The sequence below is a fragment of the Ylistrum balloti genome, unplaced genomic scaffold, assembly GCF_031769215.1.
Source record: "Ylistrum balloti isolate Yb309-2 unplaced genomic scaffold, AGI_CSIRO_Ybal_v1 Utg370646, whole genome shotgun sequence".
In the NCBI taxonomy this organism is placed as follows: domain Eukaryota; kingdom Metazoa; phylum Mollusca; class Bivalvia; order Pectinida; family Pectinidae; genus Ylistrum; species Ylistrum balloti.
The window spans coordinates 463,064-483,689 of NW_026782393.1; the positions used below are offsets into that span (position 1 = coordinate 463,064).

The window sequence follows — 20,626 nt, forward strand, 5'->3', positions numbered from 1 at the left end:
GCCAACCTCTAGGCATCCGATGTCTGGTATAATCAAGGGTGACGGGGAGGATGAAGTGTCATCAAAGGAAAAAATGTATAACCCACTATGTTGTATAGAGTCAGGGACGCAGATAAAGAGTATTTTGACTATAGTAGGACCAAATTGATTTGAAAATACTGATTGAAAGTTAAGAACTATAAGATTATTCTCATTTTGTTTACACAATTTAAGCATGCAGGTCATGATATGTGAATTGGCAACACTTTAAATACGCACAGGGACAGTCTGCACAATATCGCTATTTCTATGTGGGAAGGAAAATAGTTATTGTGTGGCTGAATTGGTTTTTCTGGATACACTCAGTTGACATTTAATGTTGAATTTTGCTCAGTTGGTAAAGCCACAGCTAAGTCTTAATTTTTCCCTGTTAGGTCACTCTGTAGGAAAAGATGTTACCAAATTTTAAACAATTAAAAATTTCATGCAATACAATCAAAATCTTCAAAAGTGTTGTTGTAGCCCTACTTTTGAATGACTAATACCTTTTAAAAAATACACTTTAAGTTGCTCTGTCTTGTAGACGCATTGGATATTTGAAACAATGATTGTTTGAAAAAGATATACTGTTAATTCTTTTCAAATTTGAGGCCTAGCATTGCAAGTCTCCCTCATGCATAGAAGCATGTGTGACACTGGTGCCCAACTAAACCCCCAAATGTTGTATCAATAGCCTTTATTGTAATTTTGGGAATCTCTAGAAAAGTTAGGAATTCATCTGATTTATACTACAATATTCCCAGCTAGAAAGGCCAAAGTATGGGAGTGGACTTATTCCAGGATAATGAAATAACCAAGTGTTAGGTTTTAGGGGGAAAAGCCCCTTTCAGAAATGTAGTGGAAATAATAAATTGAGCAATCGAGGTAAACATAAATTGAGGCGTGATGAAGTGAGACAAGACTGCTAGGGGACACCAGGCTAAGGGCACAACTCAATGTTTTTTTCTTTATGAATATAGATATAGAACAGTGTATTTTGGAAGAATTTAGCTATGAGCTTAAAGATGATTGGGTTTAATAAAATAAGAACAAATTCTTTAAAATAATGTTTATTAAGGAGAAAGAGGAAAGTTTATGTAGAAAATTGGGAATTTTGGTCCAATTTTGAGAAGGGATACTCCTTTTGAGCAGAAAAATGAACCAGATTGGATTGTGATAAATAACAGTTTGTAATTTAGTTCTATTAAACAACAATAGTTATGGATGGACACAGGTGGAATCATATCAGTTAGAGCAGTAGTGGTCACATTATGGTCCATAATCCACTATTTTGCTTGACAAGTGTTGAAGTTGCATTTCAGTAAATTTTGTTCAAGAACAACTCATTTCATCACCCCATGAACTTGACCAAAGCAATTAAGATTAAATGCTTAAATGAGGTTGCTATGACCTTGACCTGACTTTGACTGCCATTACTAAAAATCTTAGCATAATACAATAGGTTTTTGGACCATATTTAAGTCACTTATTCATGTTTGGACATCAAACTTGAGAAATTGATACATTTTTGAAAAAAATTACATGAGATGGTGATGTATTGCATACTAAAATAGAGCTATGACTTCTACTTGATCTGTGACCTTGACAGTGAGAGAAGATTTTTATCCCCTGAAATGAGAGGATTGTGTTTGAGTTCAAATGCATCACAAATACAGGGATGTGTCCCAACCTGTTTTAACTGAAATAAAAAAGATCAAAACACCAAAAAGTAGAATGATGATAAGCAAACTGTTCACCAATAACAATTTGTTGCTGGACACAAGTAAAAATAAATGTTGACCGTTTGGATTATTTCAGGTAAGGTTCAACATGACAGATCTTTTTGCTTGAGCTAAAATTTATGTATAAGTGATAAACTGCATAGATAAAGCGGATTTTCTTACCATAACTACAACTTCTTTTAATATCTTTACATTAAAAACAACACATCAAAATTAACACAAGGAATTCGTATTGAACTGTGCATTTTTGTCATTTTGAAGTCACTTATAAATGTTGATAATGATTAATTCAAGTTAGCAATGAATTATTCTTTATAACACAAGTTTGTGTCAGTTTATGAATATGGCCATCAGACAGCATGGGAAGCACAATGTTCTTGGAGACTCTTAGTGACAAGGGGTCTAAATCCTGAAGCAGCACCATGTAGCATGAAACAAGAGGGACATTTGTGTACATTGAGAATGCCAGGTTTAACTTGTGAGAGTTTTGGTATGCAGCCAATTCACAAAGGGAGTACTGTTCATGTACATGGGCATCTCAGTTGGTATAATTCTTTAGTCCAAAATATAGAAGTAAATAGTTCTTGATACTTTCTGGTTTTTTGTTAAGCAATGCTCAATTTACTTAGATAAATGATCACTTAGCATACCCAGGGTACACTTGTTAAAAATGTTCTTTTTCAGTTTTTTGATACAACTCTGACATAAATTTCTAAGACTGGATTTTCTTCTCTTGTAGAAATCGTGATGATGTTTACAAAACAGCCAGAAGAGTGAAACAAGAAGTTGGTGATGTGACTATTTTAGTAAACAATGCAGGTGTTGTTAGTGGAAAAAAATTGATTGACATTCCCGATCATCAGATAGAAAAAACAATCAATGTCAACCTACTGGCACATTTCTGGGTAAGTAAAATACCATATATTAAAATTCTGCTAATCAAGGGGAGACAAATATAAGTAAAGTGAAACACCTTCTGTTAAATTCTGTGTAACTTGGGGAGAGAAATGTTTGTAGAACAAGAATCAATGACAACTTTGGTACAAGAATCTGTTTCAATTTACTGGCACATTTTTGGGTAAGTAAAATACCATATATTAAAATTCTGCTAATCAAGGGGAGACAAATATAAGTAAAGCAAGAACCCGTTTTAATTTACAGACGCATTTTGGGTAGATTTATATACACATGTGAAAAAAGAAAAAAAAACACATGAAATAATGTTTTGTTAGTGGTAATGAAATTTAAGCAAATCAATTTATATCTTACTGGCTTGTTATTGGATAAATGAAAAATTAATTACACCATTCTGGGTAAATAGGTGAAAAAAATGTATTTAGAAATTTGTCACTAATACTGTATTGTTCTTTGTGAATGTGGCATGGTGTTATTGTTATTGTAATAAGGTTTTTTCAGCAATTGTTGTTCAGGTTTTGTTGCATTTCATTTTTCTTGCATTTTTGACACTACAGTGTATTATTTCATTTACACAGGCAAAGATTGATGTGTAATTTTAAAATTAAAAAAAAAACCCAAAAAAGTAATGAATTAGCAGAAATATCATTAGCACTTGATACGTTATGTTCTCACCGCAACTCAGGGTTAGTCATTGTTGTCCATTTTTTTTTGTACCAGGATATAGGTGTAATCGAGACCTATCCCTACCCTCGTTGTCGTCCAGTTTTCTGTATAATTGGTACAACAAAACCTATCTCTCTCACACCAGTGTTGTTTACAACAGTTCAAGGTCATCCTTCTTGTTTACTGAAAATAAATTTGTCGAAAGGACAGAGTATAATGGTTGTTTATAACATAGCACATCTAACACAAAGTCAGGGGATTGGTTTGTGCTTTTACAGCAATACCTACGGATAGACCATGCATTATGTTTTTTTTTTATCATCATTCCTCGAAAGTGAAATGAATTTTAGGGTAATCAAATAAACTTTATGAATAGATGTTAATCTACTGTATTACATTTTCCCAGTGAAACATAGATTAAATCATTGATTTTGCAGACTAACACTAATAAAAAGGCAGAACACAAATCGTCTTATCAGATTGACAAATCATGAAGCCTTGTACAAAACAAAAAGAACTCCAGAAACCTGAAGGAGTTGTTTACTACAAACACGACCTTCAGTTCCATCTGAAGTCAGCAAACAATGCAACTAAAATGACCTTATCAGAGATCAAACCCGATCCCCAACCCAATGTCTTGAAAGTGGAGCTAGACATTTCAAGAGGATTGCTGTCATCAATAGCGACAGCTGGGTTGCCAACATATTTTCAGGCAAATTGCAACTTGTAGCAGGTTAAACACTCAATGAACGTATTGCAGCAAATTTTGTCTGTTAGTTACATGAATAAGTAACATTTTCTATGTGAAGTTAAAAATAAATTGACATTGAAATTGATATTTGTGTCTACATATTTTTAACAATTTAAAAAAAGGACTATATTTTGTCATGTACTGTGAAGTTATAATGAGCGAGTTGTATCTGCAAAAAGTTACGTTAGCTTTGTCCTTTTATATCTGTCCTAAAATTGCCTATAATTTGGCTATTTTGCTTGTGAAAATGTAATAATTATACTCAAGGGATAAAGAAAAGCAGGGTAAAATTTGAAGGTGATTCTAGGCAAGAAGTTGAGTGTTATGTTCAATATTTTTAAGTAACATTGAAGATTAATTCATACAGAACAAACTGCAAAATCAACGATTTGTATCGGGTTAGTGATTCAGGAGTAACTGAAGGGAATTGAAAGAGAATTCTGTAATCTGAAATCGAAATGAACTGATTGTAGGAGCTGGCTAGTCAATACCGGGTATGTCCCCCATTCGCTTTCTCCACAACCCTGATTCTCTTAGGCATGGAGTTCATGAGTGAATTTATCCTCCTCGTTGGGATGTTGGCCCATACTTCCAAGAGGGTTGGTCTCAGTTGGTCCAGAGTAACGGGGAGGCTGGCGTCGTTGAACCTGTCTATCCAGCTGGTCCGACAAGAGCTCAATAAGGGATAGTTAGGGGTTGGAATGTGAGGTTATTTAGCTGCAGTAATGGGACAACATGGGATCGAAGGATCTCATCGCTATACCTAACGACAGTTAAATTTCCCGCTACAGCAACCAATGTTGATTTAACTCCATATGAGATTTCTCCCCACACCATATCCGATCCATCCCAAACCTATTCGTCTCTACTACGCAGCAGTCGGCAAAACATTCACTATGATGTTGGTATACATGATGTCAATGGTCTGCTCATAACAGGGTGAACCGGAACTCATCAGTAAACAACACCCATCTCCACTGCCTTAGGGGAATATTCTGGGGGCATGTGTCACAATCCAAGCCATACAACACTGGCGATGAGCAGTGGAAGGGGGCAGACCTACAAACGAGTGACGTACCCGCAGATCAACTTCCCGCAATCATTTCTTAAAAGTTTTTGTACAGATAGGATGGTTGTGGTACGAAGGACAGATTCAATGGCAGTAAGGTGCCAATTGTGCAAATGCGCGATGTTGTGACATTGTGACATCACACGCGGACGGCCATACCTAGGTCTGTCAGCAACCCACCCATTTTCCCTTAGACATCTAGCAAGATGTTCTATAGTGCAAATATGGACAACGAAATGTCTGGCAACTGTATTTACCTTTATCCTTGCATAATCATTGCAATGGCCTGCCCCCTCTGAACTTTCGACAGCCGTGCCATTGTTTAATGCTATCAGAAATTAATCAAAACATTGGAAAATGATGTGTCTTTATGAATACTACCTAACGGTATGACGAATAGTGTAACTCAATGTCACAACACTGCTGTGCATGAGATTTTCCCATTTTGTGCTTTCCTCAAAAGGCATTATCACCCAATACAATAATGCAACGTTTAATACAGGGCCATGTGAACTGTAGCCTAGAGAGTTGCCAGACCAATTTTCATTGTTTTTAAACAATGCAAATAATGAGTATATAATATTTAATAGTGCCTTCAGTAATAACAAATATAGTTTTCTTGTGTCTCTAATATTTGACACACTTGCGACATATATAATTGTTATAACTAAAGACACAATGAAATATCCTCTATGTATGCAGAATTCAATTACTATATAGCAGCGGATGTAGACATTACAAAATGGCAAGGATGCTAAAAGTAGATAAAATTCAATCATTACTTTGGATCTATACTGTCTAGCTGACATGTTGGTAAACTGTAAACATCCACCCTCGCACACTTCTCTGGGGTCTTAATTCACTTAAGGATGTATGCAGGCTATCTCTTGTTAAAGGCCATTATAAAAGATGAGACCATTATAACAGCTTCTGTTATGAATCATCATCTGACATCCATTTTCAGCTAACGTGGCCGATGGACCGCTTATGCAGCGGTGCGGCATCTGTAATCTGTCCGCCATTGTCTATCTGACTTCAACTTTTCCATTTAAGCAACTTCTGCTCAATAACAAACTGACCAAATGGCATGGTTGTGGCTGATGGCCTGCTGGGATGAAGTTTGACAAAATTTGTGAAAAGAAATAACCTTGACCCATATTCAAGGTCACATGGGTCAAATTTGTTGAAACCTTTCAATAACATCTTCTGACTAATCAAAAGTCTCAAAAGCTTTTAAAAAAAGAAATGAATCATATTCAAGGTCACAGGGGTCAGATTATCAGAACCTATAAAAGACTCCTTCTGGTAAATGAAACTTCGGAGAAGCAGGATATTTGGTGGAAAGGTGTTTCTAGGTCAAAGCCTTCAAGAAAAAAAAATTACATTTACCTTTGATCCAAGTGATAACTGTCCCTGTTATGAGTTGAGTATTAGAAGTATTTGTTATAGAAATTGATAAGAATTGATTAGATATGCCCACTTTCAATACCCAGAATGAACATGTTATACAAGCGATAAACACTGATTCATTTTTGGTGAATATTGAATACCAGGTGAGCAATGCATGTCCTTTGGGCCTCTTTTAAACTCACCTTGGGATAAGGGGAAATAGATCAAAGTCTGTAAAATCCATCTCCTTGTGTAGGAATGTCAAGATAAGTTCAAATTTTCGTCTGAAGCATCCTTAAGTGAAGAAAATAAATTTTTGTATAAATGGTTGGTCTCTGCACCCGGGGTAGGGACTACTGACAAACCTATTGGAATGAAGTCCAACAGATTACTGACATTATCATTATCGGTAGAAACCTCACCAACAGCAATGTAAATGTCAGACTCTGTACTGGAAAATCTCTGATAACAAAGCTCAGTAAAAAAACCTTCAAGTGGCTTAAACCTTCAGCAATGGTCAGGACAAAGTGGGCCATACAGATGAAAATAACTACAGAAGAGTCATTGAAGAAGGAACCCGCTAAGAACATCAGCAACATCAAATATGCAATACACAGCACAGTAGCTATACTTCATTTAATGCCTGTTACATCCTTATAAGGGTAAAAACTATTAAGGATGTCACAAAAATATACATATGAATTTAATTTTCTTTTTTTTTTTTAAAGACTTAAAATGACTATAATGTATAAAAACACTCTGAGAAAATGATATAAACATTCTATTTTCCAATAGTATGTTACAAAACTAAGACTTTCTGTTAATTACTAAAATTAAAAGTCACTGCAACCATTTTTTATTGATATCTAAAAAATAAAGAATTTATATTAGACAGGAAATCGATAGATGACGAAAGATGAAGGAGGATCTTGGACTGAATATGGATTCAGAATTTGCGAAGCTGCTGCTTGACTGGTTAGCTTAACGTTAGCCCTATAATTATAACGTATCACCCTGTCATTGATTATAATCCAATATCCAGTGTTTGACGCGTGAATATGTTATGAACAACACTACTAAAAGTGTTATCTGATAAATGTTGAATGAAAATAGGTGTGTTATTAGCTTGAATTCACAAAGATTGATTGTTAAAAATTATATATTACAACACTATAGAATCATTTACTGCAAACAAGAATTAGCAGAAAGGCGCAAAAGCAAGTGTCATACATAAGACATGTGCGTTTGTTTACACTTTCCTCGTAATCCATTTTTTCTTTGCGGCGGAAGTAAATGACTTCGTGACATGACAAGTCATGTGACCCACTAAGCTTTCTTCGTAATAAACCAAGCGTGAACATGTTTATAAACAATAGTCAAGACAAACAATGGTTTATATATATACAAAAACAACAAATTTGACGTTATGCGTGCGTGTTTTATTATTCATTAGCCGAATTCTCCATTTCCTGATGTTGAAATCTAAGGTAATAGCTGCTTTAAAAACATCAGTGCATGTTATACATAACTTGTTCTCTATATTTGAAGCACAGAGATTGCCTGATCAAAGGTGACAGGAAAAATTTCTCTATCATCCAATACACATTGCCATTAGTTTTTCAATATACAGTCCCTAGACAGATGTTGTATGGTGTCCATTTATAAGGTGTGAAACAGAAGATATAACGACACCGGATCAATAAAAAGGATGTTTTTTTTTCATTTTTTCATTACATAGATCCATTTATATGAATATAGATATAATATCATAAAAGCCTTGATATCGCTTATACAAAATGCTTTTTAAAATATTTCTTTATTCCTAATTGGTTTACAATGTATCACATTACAGGTAGCCATAACACTAATATAAGATATTGGGGCCTCGTTAGTACAGAAACTACCGAAACATAGAATTTATTGTTGAGGTCTAACAGTGGTGATATATTGGCACTAACAAGTGAGCAAACTTAAGGCTCCTGGTTCCAGGCTAAATATATTCAATAACAGACATTTGATATTGATATATACCCACATAAGGTGATTTTTATTGTTTAAACCAAAAAAAAAATGAACATTGAATGATGTTGTATATTGTTAAAAATGTAATGTTGTATACTGTAAAAGTTGTAATTTTTGAGGGACTCTTGTTTTTCATTGTTATGCTCTATACTGCAAAAGTTGTAATTTTTGAGGGACTCTTGTTTTTCATTGTTATACTCTATACTGCAAAAGTTGTAATTTTTGAGGGACTCTTGTTTTTCATTGTTATGCTCTATACTGCAAAAGTTGTAATTTTTGAGGGACTCTTGTTTTTCATTGTTATACTCTATACTGCAAAAGTTGTAATTTTTGAGGGACTCTTGTTTTTCATTGTTATGCTCTATACTGCAAAAGTTGTAATTTTCAAGGAGAATTGTTTTTCACCAATATGTTGTATACTGTAAAAGTTGTATTTTTCATCAATTTCGATTCAATAATTCAAAAATTCAATAAAAACAGGTACATGTAGTATGAATTTAAACATAGCACATTTTCTAAATAGGAGATTGTTTTCATCTCATAAACCATGCTTATATTGAAATCTCCCAATATTTGCAAAGTTGTAACCAGAGCCATATCAAAGTGTTACAAAATGGCTGTTAGAAAAATTTGGTAGCCATTTTATACTGGGCAATTTTTCCATTGATTTATTCCAGTTTTTTGTGAAAACAGGTAGAATTTCAACCATCGAAAAAGAATGTATATATTTATATTTATCACATAATCTGAATGTTATCCAGTGAACTTGCCCATTTAACATTTTTGCATATCCAGTATATGCCACTTATGTAGTATACCCTGGAACATTTTTCATTGGCTGTGTCAGTCAGAAATGTGGTGTGATGTCATAATATGGACTATGATATGATGTTATGACTAGTATATGGCTGATCAAAATTGCTGCCTCAGTTGTCATAATGTAACTTTTCTGAGTTTTGTGATAAAAAGAATTTGGCTCTTTAAAATTGTTTTCGTTTTTTGTGAGATTTTATGAAACTCATCTTGCTTAAAGGTTGGCAAAAATAAAAACTTCAAAGACTTCTTTCATAAAATCTCAAGAAATGAAAACTCATTATGATATTAAATTTATACTATCTGAAGGGAGAGCATATAGTCACCACTTTGTCAGTCCGTCCATCTGTCAGAATTTTGTCCAGAACACAACACAAAAAGATATAAGAGGTATCAACATGGATAGATCACAGCAAAGAGAAAAACAGTGCACAAGAACTATCAATCTCTTTTGCTTCATTTAGGAGTTATTGCCCTTTGTTATTTTTCATACTTAAATTTTGTCCAGAGCATTACACTAAAACGATAAGAGGTATCAACATAAATTTTGCTAGGTAGATAGATCTCTATGAGAAGGAGGACAGTGCACAAAAACTATCACTCTCTTTTGTGCAATTTAGGAGTTATTGCCCTTTGTTATTTTCATACTTAAATTTTGTCCAGAGCATTACACTAAAACGATAAGAGGTATCAACATAAATTTTGCTAGGTAGATAGATCTCAACGAGAAGGAGGACAGTACACAAGATTCATAACACTCTTACTGCCCTTTGTTATTTTTCATACTTAAATTTTGTCCCATTCTGGGAACATAACCTGTCTCTGATGGCCCTTGTTATATATATAAGTATATTGATGATTTTGTTTTAGAGAGAATTATACTGACAAGTTCCCGTTTATGTTTACAGCGAAACCTATCTATAGAGGTCACTTAAGGGAGAAGGGAAAAGTGGCCTTTATACACAGGATGCCTATACTTATAGGTTCAATTACTATGAATCGCATTACATAGAGAGCCATCAAAGCAGGCTTTATAGACTGGTGGCCTATGTATAAAAGTGGCCTTTAAGAGAGGTTTGACTGTAAATATCACGGACTCCTTTATTATAACTTCCTTTCTCCTTGACAAAGTTTCCTTTATGAACTTCTCTTGAGAACTAGTATAGAATACAAGATTGTAAACATCTGAAAGACATTGTAGTCTGGGACTCTCATGAAAACCCAAGGAATTCCTAAAATACAATATATCATATGTTTGTTTCTATTTCAGACTGTCAAATCATTTCTGCCTACGATGATGAGGAGGAATCGGGGCCATGTTATAACAGTGGGAAGTTCGACTGGTTTAGTAGGACTTAATAAACTCACAGACTATAGTGCATCTAAATTTGGAGTGGTCGGCTTCTCCGAGGTGCTTAATTACGAGGTGATCTATGGCGGCTATGATGGGGTTAATACAACATTAATCTGTCCCTCGTTTGTCAATACTGGACTATTTCACGGTTGTAAAATGAAGTAAGTGTTTTTATTTATTTTGGTAAAGAAATGGGATTTTACCTGGAATTACTTCAATTTCTTAATTTCGGATGTATGTTAATGCTGTATATTGTAACATATTCCTTAATTGATGACGACACAATATTTACAACATGACAATGTTGATGAAGGAGTTAATGCTGTATATTATAACAAATTCCTTAATTGATGACAACACAATATTTACAACACGGCAATGTTGATGAAGGGGTTAATGCTGTATATTGTAACAAATTCCTTAATTGATGACATTACTATATTTACAACACGGCAATGTTGATGAAGGAGTTGATACATAGTCCTATCTCAAATATTATTTTCGTCATTATGGTTTGAAATACACATTGTATAACACTTTTGTATAAACGCATATGTGTGGTATTTGTTCAATTTTCATCATCACCAACACGTTAAGAATTGTCACTTTGATTTCTGTGACTGAATACTTCTTCAGACTTGTTACTGTAGTCATTGTCATAGAAGTGTGTAGGAGGAACACAAAAGATTTCCATTCATATTGAGTGACATTGACATCTATGCTGCAACCTTGTAGCCTATATAAAAAGGACAGTTTTTGAGTCATTAATATACAGAATAAATCCAACAATCTAAATTCAAGTGTCCAGCTGAATAATTTCAATCTCGAAATTCAAGGGATCGTGAAAAATAATTAGACTTATCCAAAGTTCAAAGGTTGACTTATCCTGAATTTGATTACTGATGGATGGAATAATGGCTACGGTAGAACCCTACACCATGGTACAGTGTAATTCAATCTGTTATTTGAAAGGGCAGTAAATAAACAGAAACAAATAAGTTTCTATTTTCTCGTTTTATTGTTTCTTCATCCAAATGACAAAACATGTAACAGCAATATCAACAGCATATGAACTCACCGTCCTGCATATGTGTACACTCAAAGCACAAATAGATCATATATTTTACGAAATGACGATAAAGCGAAATTAAAACTATGAATGAAAAACGCACTTTGTAGTTAACGTAATTCAATCTCGCATCAAGTTTTCTTTGTAAACCTTTTTCCAGCAACTGATCCAGCAATCGCCCCAGATTTTACTCTGGGTCCTTCACTAGATTGCTCAATTGACCCTATTCTTCACTAGATTGCTCAGTTGACCCTATTCTTTACTAGATTGCTCAGTTGACCCTATTCTTCACTAGATTGCTCAGTTGACCCTATTCTAGCTATCCCCCCAGGTTTTACTCTGGGTCCTTCACTAGATTGCTGAGTTGACCCTATTCTAGCTATCCCCCAGGTTTTACTCTGGGTCCTTCACTAGATTGCTGAGTTGACCCTATTCTAGCTATCCCCCCAGGTTTTACTCTGGGTCCTTCACTTGATTGCTCAGTTGACCCTATTCTAGCTATCCCCCCAGGTTTTACTCTGGGTCCTTCACTAGATTGCTGAGTTGACCCTATTCTAGCTATCCCCCCCAGATTTTACTCTGGGTCCTTTACTTGATTGCTCAGTTGACCCGATTCTTAACTAGATTGTTCTGTTGACCCTATTCTTCACTAGATTGCTCACTTGACCATATTCTAGCTATCCCCCCAGGTTTTACTCTGGGTCCTTCACTAGATTGCTGAGTTGACCCTATTCTTTACTTGATTGTTCAGTTGACCCTATTCTTTACTTGATTGCTCAGTTGACCCTATTCTAGCTATCCCCCAAGGTTTTACTCTGGGTCCTTCACTAGATTGCTCAGTTGACCCTATTCTAGTTATCCCCCCAGGTTTTACTCTGGGTCCTTCACTAGATTGCTGAGTTGACCCTATTCTAGCTATCCCCCCAGATTTTACTCTGGGTCCTTCACTAGATTGCTCAGTTGACCCTATTCTTTACTTGATTGCTCAGTTGACCCGATTCTTAACTAGATTGCTCTGTTGACCCTATTCTTCACTAGATTGCTCAGTTGACCCTATTCTAGCTATCCCCCCAGGTTTTACTCTGGGTCCTTCACTAGATTGCTGAGTTGACCCTATTCTTTACTTGATTGTTCAGTTGACCCTATTCTTTACTAGATTGCTCAGTTGACCATATTCTAGCTATCCCCCAAGGTTTTACTCTGGGTCCTTCACTAGATTGCTGAGTTGACCCTATTCTTTACTTGATTGCTCAGTTGACCCGATTCTTAACTAGATTGCTCTGTTGACCCTATTCTTCACTAGATTGCTCAGTTGACCCTATTCTTTACTTGATTGCTCAGTTGACCCTATTCTTCACTAGATTGCTCAGTTGACCCTATTCTAGCTATCCCCCCGATTTTACTCTGGGTCCTTTACTAGATTGCTCGGTTTACCCTATTCTCAACTAGATTGCTCAGTTGATCCTATTCTCCACTAGAACTGTGGGTAGATTGGAAATATGTTATGTTGAGAGTGATGTGATTAAATCATTGCTGGTTATTTATGATGAAATTCTGGCTTTGATACATATCTCTACTCAAAGTGTCAACCTTTACATATTAGAGTAGTACCGCTACTAAATCAACACTTTCATTTCTTATCGTTCCTAAAGATGCATGCAACCAAGCTAACTACACACGTTTCTGATCCATTATGCTGCGTTTACATGAGCAGTTGTCATGTCTTGTGTAAACATGCTACTTATTTACATGTAAGTCACTGTTAGATAGGTGACACTGATTAAAAAGCTATCTTTTAATTAGATAATTGAACTGTTGATTAATTGTCAGAGACCAAATGGTTTGTTTGCGGAGGTCCGGAACGCCGTAATTAGCCATGTGTTATGCACAGGTAACTTTCTACTCTGTGTATATATTGACCGATTTCTTCAGAAGTTTTGACAAAAATTCATTTCTAGACAATGAGTAACATTTTTATTGATTTACAACTGAAGGAACGGAAAAATCACTTCGACTCAAGCGAAATTTCGACTCTATGAAATTAGAGTCATCCAGACTAAAATTACAAAGATATAGAAGGGAAAAAATCGGGACTTGAAAATAATTTCGACTTAAGTGGAATTTCAACTTCAGTGATTTTGAGACAAGTTTCAACTGTATATCATCAAATACTACATTTTTCATGCAATATTGGTATAACCTGCTTCATTCCTGAGTTTAATTGTTCTTTAAAAATCAAATAATGAAAACTTTTCAGATGGTCAGTATTTTATTAATGCTTCTTTTGGCAATACAAATTTGGTATCGCATGAATGTCATTTAGCAATTGCAGTTTTCGAAATTTGATGGTGATGTTAATGTTGCTCCAATCCCTGTCTTGTGACTTAAGGTTAAATGCATATGAACTGAAAATGTCACTATGATGTTGAGAGCAATATATATCAACGATATCAGTGTCTATAGAACCTGTACCAGGTAGAGGATGATAAGACATTGAATAAAAAGTGGCGTATTTTCAACAATAAAAAAAAGAAATCAAAGATGCAATACATGTCCATATGACCCTCTGTTTAGTTTGTTTGAATTTGACAGAGTTTTTTGCCCAATAGAAAAATAAAGAGACACACAGTAAATCTTTAACATCCTTAGTCTTTTCATATAAAAGGATTTTGACAAAATGTTGTTAAATTCATCCTTCAATGAATGAACTTAATCTACTTTCAAGGTAACATAAAAACCAAAAAACTGTTACGTTTGATCATTTAACATGGGATTCATAAAGTTATTAAATTTGTTTAAGTGGATAATCTTTATGTATCCTGACAAGGACTCAGAGGTCAAAGGTCTTTTCTTACAATATGGTGAGAATAATCAAGAAATCTGGGTCATATTTCACCAGTATCATTTTCTGACAAAGGCTTTCATGTTGATTTTTTTACACATTCTTCAAATGAATGACCTTGACCTAGGTTACCAGGGTAAAATGTTTTCCAGTGATGTTATATCGTTAAATGTGTAGCATATCTAGATTTTCAGAAATACATGCACAAAGTGAATCTTCTTGAAACATTTAGGATATTGTATGGTTTAGGTTGAAAGTGCCATGTTTGGTGTTATTGTAACACAGTGACGTAACAACACATAACTGTTGGTAATAGTCATGTTTATTTAGATGTTAAATAATAGTCATGTACAAAGGCAACATCTCATCAACATACTCATATATTCACTCCACTTCGCGTTGTGTCTCATAAAACAGTCTCTGTATCAAAACTCTCCTTGTATAAAAACAGTACTTCTAGGTATATATTAACATACCCACTCGTTATGCTATCCATTATGGTATAACCTGTCTGTGAGCTGGTCTATGGGGCTACCTAGGGCCCATCTATTGGGGTGTCCCAACCCCTTCTCTAAGCCATCTATGACTGTGCAGTCAGGTATCCAAACTCCTTCTCTAAGCCATCTATGACTGTGCAGTCGAGTGTTCAAACCCCTTCTCTAAGCCATCTATGACCAGGCAGTAGAGTGTTCAAACCCCTTCTGTCCTTTCCCCAGAATCTAGCTTCTATTTATCTCATCTTGACCGATTCTGTCCCGCTATCCCCTTATATGGACTTCACTTGTTGCAAGCTGATATAATTTTTGAAGTATAACCATCCACGCTCGAGGTGCGAGGTTGGGATTCCCCCTGCTTAGTTTGTAACTGGAAATAGCCCTTGACAATTACTCTAACACCTAGTGGTCACTGTCTGAATGGGTAATTGCGTAAGTTAAATTATCAAGGAAGCTACGCCCGTTCCATCTGATAGTATAATTTACACCACATGCTCTACAAACCCTGAGCTACTGCACTCCTCGCCTATCACCAGTAATGATTAGCCTATTTAATTGATCTACTACAGAACCATGACTTCGCTACAGTGTCTTACTTCCCAATTGTAATCCTACAATAAATTGAATAAATCAATATGTAAATATCAATACCTTATTGAGTAACATTTTTTTCATTTTTATTTTTAACATGGATGCCATATTTTGAAAATGATCTGATATTTGAAATGGCACCCAGTAACCCAGACCAGTTTGTTGAACATTTTAGCAGCTGATGAGATGGCTTAAGATAAAATCTGCTTAAATACTACAAAATTACAAAAATCGATCTTTGGTGATGGTTTTAACAATACTTAATGAATCAGGATTGGTCTTATTGTGGTGAAATGGATGGCTTTGAGAATATATATGTCCTAACCTGTAGGTGTTGCATGCAAATATGGATGAAGCTTACTTTTCCTGCCTTCATGATCCAATATATTATCAGTACTTAATTAAGTAGTGGAGTTAGAGTTATCTTTTCTTGTCATATTATGATATATGTCTTCACAAGCCTTAATCAAACACATATTTATCATGAAGTCAGGGCTAGGTTTTCAGAAAAAAAAAGTCAACTGTTGTTTCCGTAAAATCAGCATGGAATTAAATACTTAACTACAGTGGCTCCAGTACAGAATTTCCCATCATATTTTAACTACTAATTCTAGACTTTTCAAGGCAAAGTTAGTCACAAGTCCAATATGTAATCTATGTAATTCCGAAAGAGAATCAATTACCTAGCTTCTTTGGGAATGTCACGAGGTTCAAATTTTCTTGCAATCACTTGAGACACTTACTGATGCGCTATTTATACCATTTTCTATCAATAAACAATCATTTCTGTTTTGAATTACAAGTCACTATAGTCCTAACTACAGAGTTGGTAATGAAAAAATTCTAATGATTAAACACTACATCTATAAGACAAGGTGTCTCCATAGTTCATTAAATATCCATACCCTTGTAAAGGCTAAAAATAACACCCAGGATATGTTATTAAACAAAGATTTTTTTTTTTTTTTTTTTTAAATCATTTCTTCATACAAATGAAATCGTACAAATGTTATCTGAAGCTGTCTGGGGGGAATTAACTGCAAGTAACTTTATTTACTAGGGTCTTCTATAAGTCTAGTTATACAGTCAGTTATAGTAGAATTTCCAATAACTTGTCTTATGTCAAAATTGAAATTATGCAGGCCATTAGGATAAAAATCCAATCGAATATATAAATTGCTATACAGTCAATTGTGGTAAAATTGTCAATGAATTTAGAATTTGTAATATCTCAACCTGCTTGGGCTATTATACAGTTAATTGTTAATTATACAGAGTAAAATTTAAGATTTCAGTTGAGTACATAACTTGTATTTCATTTCCTACACCTGTACTTTTGTTCAAATATCACCAGTCTGATAAGATTTAACCTATAAATGATGAATAATTCTTAGCAGGTTATAAAATATTATATCAACGTCACCCACATTTACATTAATTACAACCACTTATGGTCACTTCACACTTATTCTCTACCCTACCTCCAAATAGCAACCTAGGTCACATGACCTGATACTCAGACAACAGATGTAAACATGCAGACCAAATTACCTATAGCAATTATAGTCATACTAGTTCCAACTCGCAGTTCTGATCAGTTTACTTTCAGGAATTAACAATTTCTGAAAATTTATATCTAAAAGAACATTCTTAGTGAAGGATAATTAGTAACTTCAATATTGCAAAAATGATTCTTAAATGGAGATGAACATGGGTGGCAAATGCATGGGAAGTAATAGGCACTTAAAATGAAAACGTAAAAAAAGTTCAATATGCAAACCGAAAAAGCATCAAAGACACATACTGTAACTTCTAGTATAGCTAGGTAACTAGCTGGTTTGTGTTTGACATATTTTATATGCAACCAAAAGGTTTAACTCTAAAAATCATCCCCAAAGAACAAGAATTGTAAAACGTCTACAGTTCTGCTATTCAAAGGCACATCGTACTGTGTCCACAAAGAACAAGAATTGTAAAACGTCTTTAGTTCTACTATTCAAAGGCACATCGTACTGTGTCCACAAAGAACAAGAATTGTAAAACGTCTTTAGTTCTACTATTCAAAGGCACATCGTACTGTGTCCACAAAGAACAAGAATTGTAAAACGTCTTCAGTTCTACTATTCAAAGGCACATGGTACTGTGTCCACAAAGAACAAGAATTGTAAAACGTCTTTAGTTCTACTATTCAAAGGCACATGGTACTGTGTCCCTAAAGAACAAGAATTGTAAAACATCTTCAGTTCTACTATTCAAAGGCACATGGTACTGTGTCCCCAAAGAACAAGAATTGTAAAACGTCTTCAGTTCTACTATTCAAAGCCACATCATACTGTGTCCACAAGAACAATGAATTGTAAAACGTCTTCAGTTCTACTATTCAAATTCACATCGTACTGTGTCCACAAAGAACAAGAATTGTAAAACGTCTTCAGTTCTACTATTCAAAGGCACATCATACTGTGTCCACAAAGAACAAGAATTGTAAAACATCTTCAGTTCTACTATTCAAAGGCACATCGTACTGTGTCCCCAAAGAACAAGAATTGTAAAACGTCTTCAGTTCTACTATTCAACGCCACATCGTACTGTGTCCCCAAAGAACAAGAATTGTAAAACGTCTTCAGTTCTACTATTCAAAGGCACATCATACTGTGTCCCCAAAGAACAAGAATTGTAAAACGTCCTCAGTTCTACTATTCAAAGGCACATCGTACTGTGTCCACAAAGAACAATGAATTGTAAAACGTCTTCAGTTCTACTATTCAAAGGCACATCATACTGTGTCCCCAAAGAACAAGAATTGAAAAACGTCTTCAGTTCTACTATTTAAAGCCACATCGTACTGTGTCCACAAAGAACAAGAATTGTAAAACGTCTTCAGTTCTACTATTTAAAGCCACATCGTACTGTGTCCACAAAGAACAAGAATTGTAAAACGTCTTCAGTTCTACTATTTAAAGCCACATCGTACTGTGTCCACAAAGAACAAGAATTGTAAAACGTCTTCAGTTCTACTATTTAAAGCCACATCGTACTGTGTCCACAAAGAACAAGAATTGTAAAACGTCTTCAGTTCTACTATTCAAAGGCACATCGTACTGTGTCCACAAAGAACAATGAATTGTAAAACGTCTTCAGTTCTACTATTCAAAGGCACATCGTACTGTGTCCACAAAGAACAAGAATTGTAAAACGTCTTCAGTTCTACTATTCAAAGGCACATCGTACTGTGTCCACAAAGAACAAGAATTGTAAAACGTCTTCAGTTCTACTATTCAAAGGCACATCGTACTGTGTCCACAAAGAACAAGAATTGTAAAACGTCTTCAGTTCTACTATTCAAAGGCACATGGTACTGTGTCCAAAAGAACAAGAATTGTAAAACGTCTTCAGTTCTACTATTCAAAGGCACATGGTACTGTGTCCACAAGAACAATGAATTGTAAAACGTCTTCAGTTCTACTATTCAAAGGCACATGGTACTGTGTCCCCAAAGAACAAGAATTGTAAAACGTCTTCAGTTCTACTATTCAAAGGCACATCATACTGTGTCCAATAGCTTATAACAACTAGTCAAACAACAGTCAGGCCTATGCCTACATATACATGGATTGTTTATATGACAATTTTAGTGCACTTTGGCATTCAAGTTCTTGTCAGCATTCAGTGGTTCCTTCAAAACTACATGTTGATGAGGAAAGAACCGCAAATTTTGCAACAAAGGAATAGTGATTTACTATTTTGAATATTTTCCTAATTCTGTTTAATTTCTCAGCTATTTAATGGTACTGTATTCTTACTATTTTTTGTATACGATACGAAGAAAAAGAGATCCAACGTCCTGTCTGGTAGATTCAATAACATTGGCAGTCTTCCTAGTATGGATTCCTTGTGGAATACAGGAGTCTGGTTCAAAGATGTGTAAACAGCAAAAATAGAGGACTAGGAAACATGTGTAGGAATAACATGTGTAGTTCTGGTATTTTGAAAAGTTACTCTGTTCTGAGGACGGAATACCTAGTATGCCGAAACATGTCAGCAATTAAACAGTTTTAATTCTTCCTGTGTGTTGTCTGGTCCTCCATACTTGCTATGGTTTGTATAATATTTAACAATTTTCCTCCATCAGTGGCATAGCTTTTGTGCACGCATGCTCAAGAATGCGAAAAATATGTGCCTGTGATTTTTGGATTTTTTATCATTTATCATACAACTGGCTATTTTGGATAGTTATTGCCCCAACGATTTATCTCTGTAGATTCAACTTTTTATACAATGGTAGTGTAAGAGATGGAATTTATACTATGTTTATGTTGTGTTTTGCAAAAGCCTGCTGGCAACCAATGTTTAAACCAAGACTGCTCAATTTGGCTTGTGATGTAAATCCTTTGTCAGCCATCAGTGCATTACATTTTTCAATATATATTAGCATCAAGTAGTTTCTGCAACAAAGAAAAACAATCCATTCTGAGATGTTGTTTCCAATTCTGACAAGGATCCAATGAAAATATTGCTCACAATCACCAAATCGAGTCATTGGGTCACAAACTACAAGTGTTTTTAGAGAAGAAGATTTATGATATATATATATGATGTAGTAGTATTTCTCCACCAGTACAATACTTTCCTGAGTGTCATCAACTGATGTCCCCATTGCTGTCTTTGTGAAATTGCTTGACCAGCATTGTTTCCCTGTAAAAATAAGATAACAAAAAATAAATTTATCAAGATAAGATTAAATGTGATTTATAAACTAATCAAAAGACAATTAAAGCAGATATAATTTCCGAAGATTGATCATTCACACAATGGATGAGACTTTTTTGTCAACCATTTTGATATATTAATATGAACTATTTTGTGTAATTATGAACAGTACCTATTAAAA

The 20,626-nt window shown here is 34.8% G+C and overlaps 1 protein-coding gene across 1 annotated transcript in view; it reads left to right on the forward strand.

The window, feature by feature from the left end:
• Positions 1 to 20,626, forward strand: part of LOC132557233 (epidermal retinol dehydrogenase 2-like) — a 44,487-nt gene that overhangs the window by 556 nt on the left and 23,305 nt on the right. Inside the window, exons 2-3 of the mRNA XM_060221729.1 lie at positions 2,500 to 2,665; positions 10,656 to 10,900. Of these exons, the coding sequence (XP_060077712.1) occupies positions 2,500 to 2,665; positions 10,656 to 10,900 (411 nt within the window). The remainder of the gene's footprint in view (positions 1 to 2,499; positions 2,666 to 10,655; positions 10,901 to 20,626) is intronic.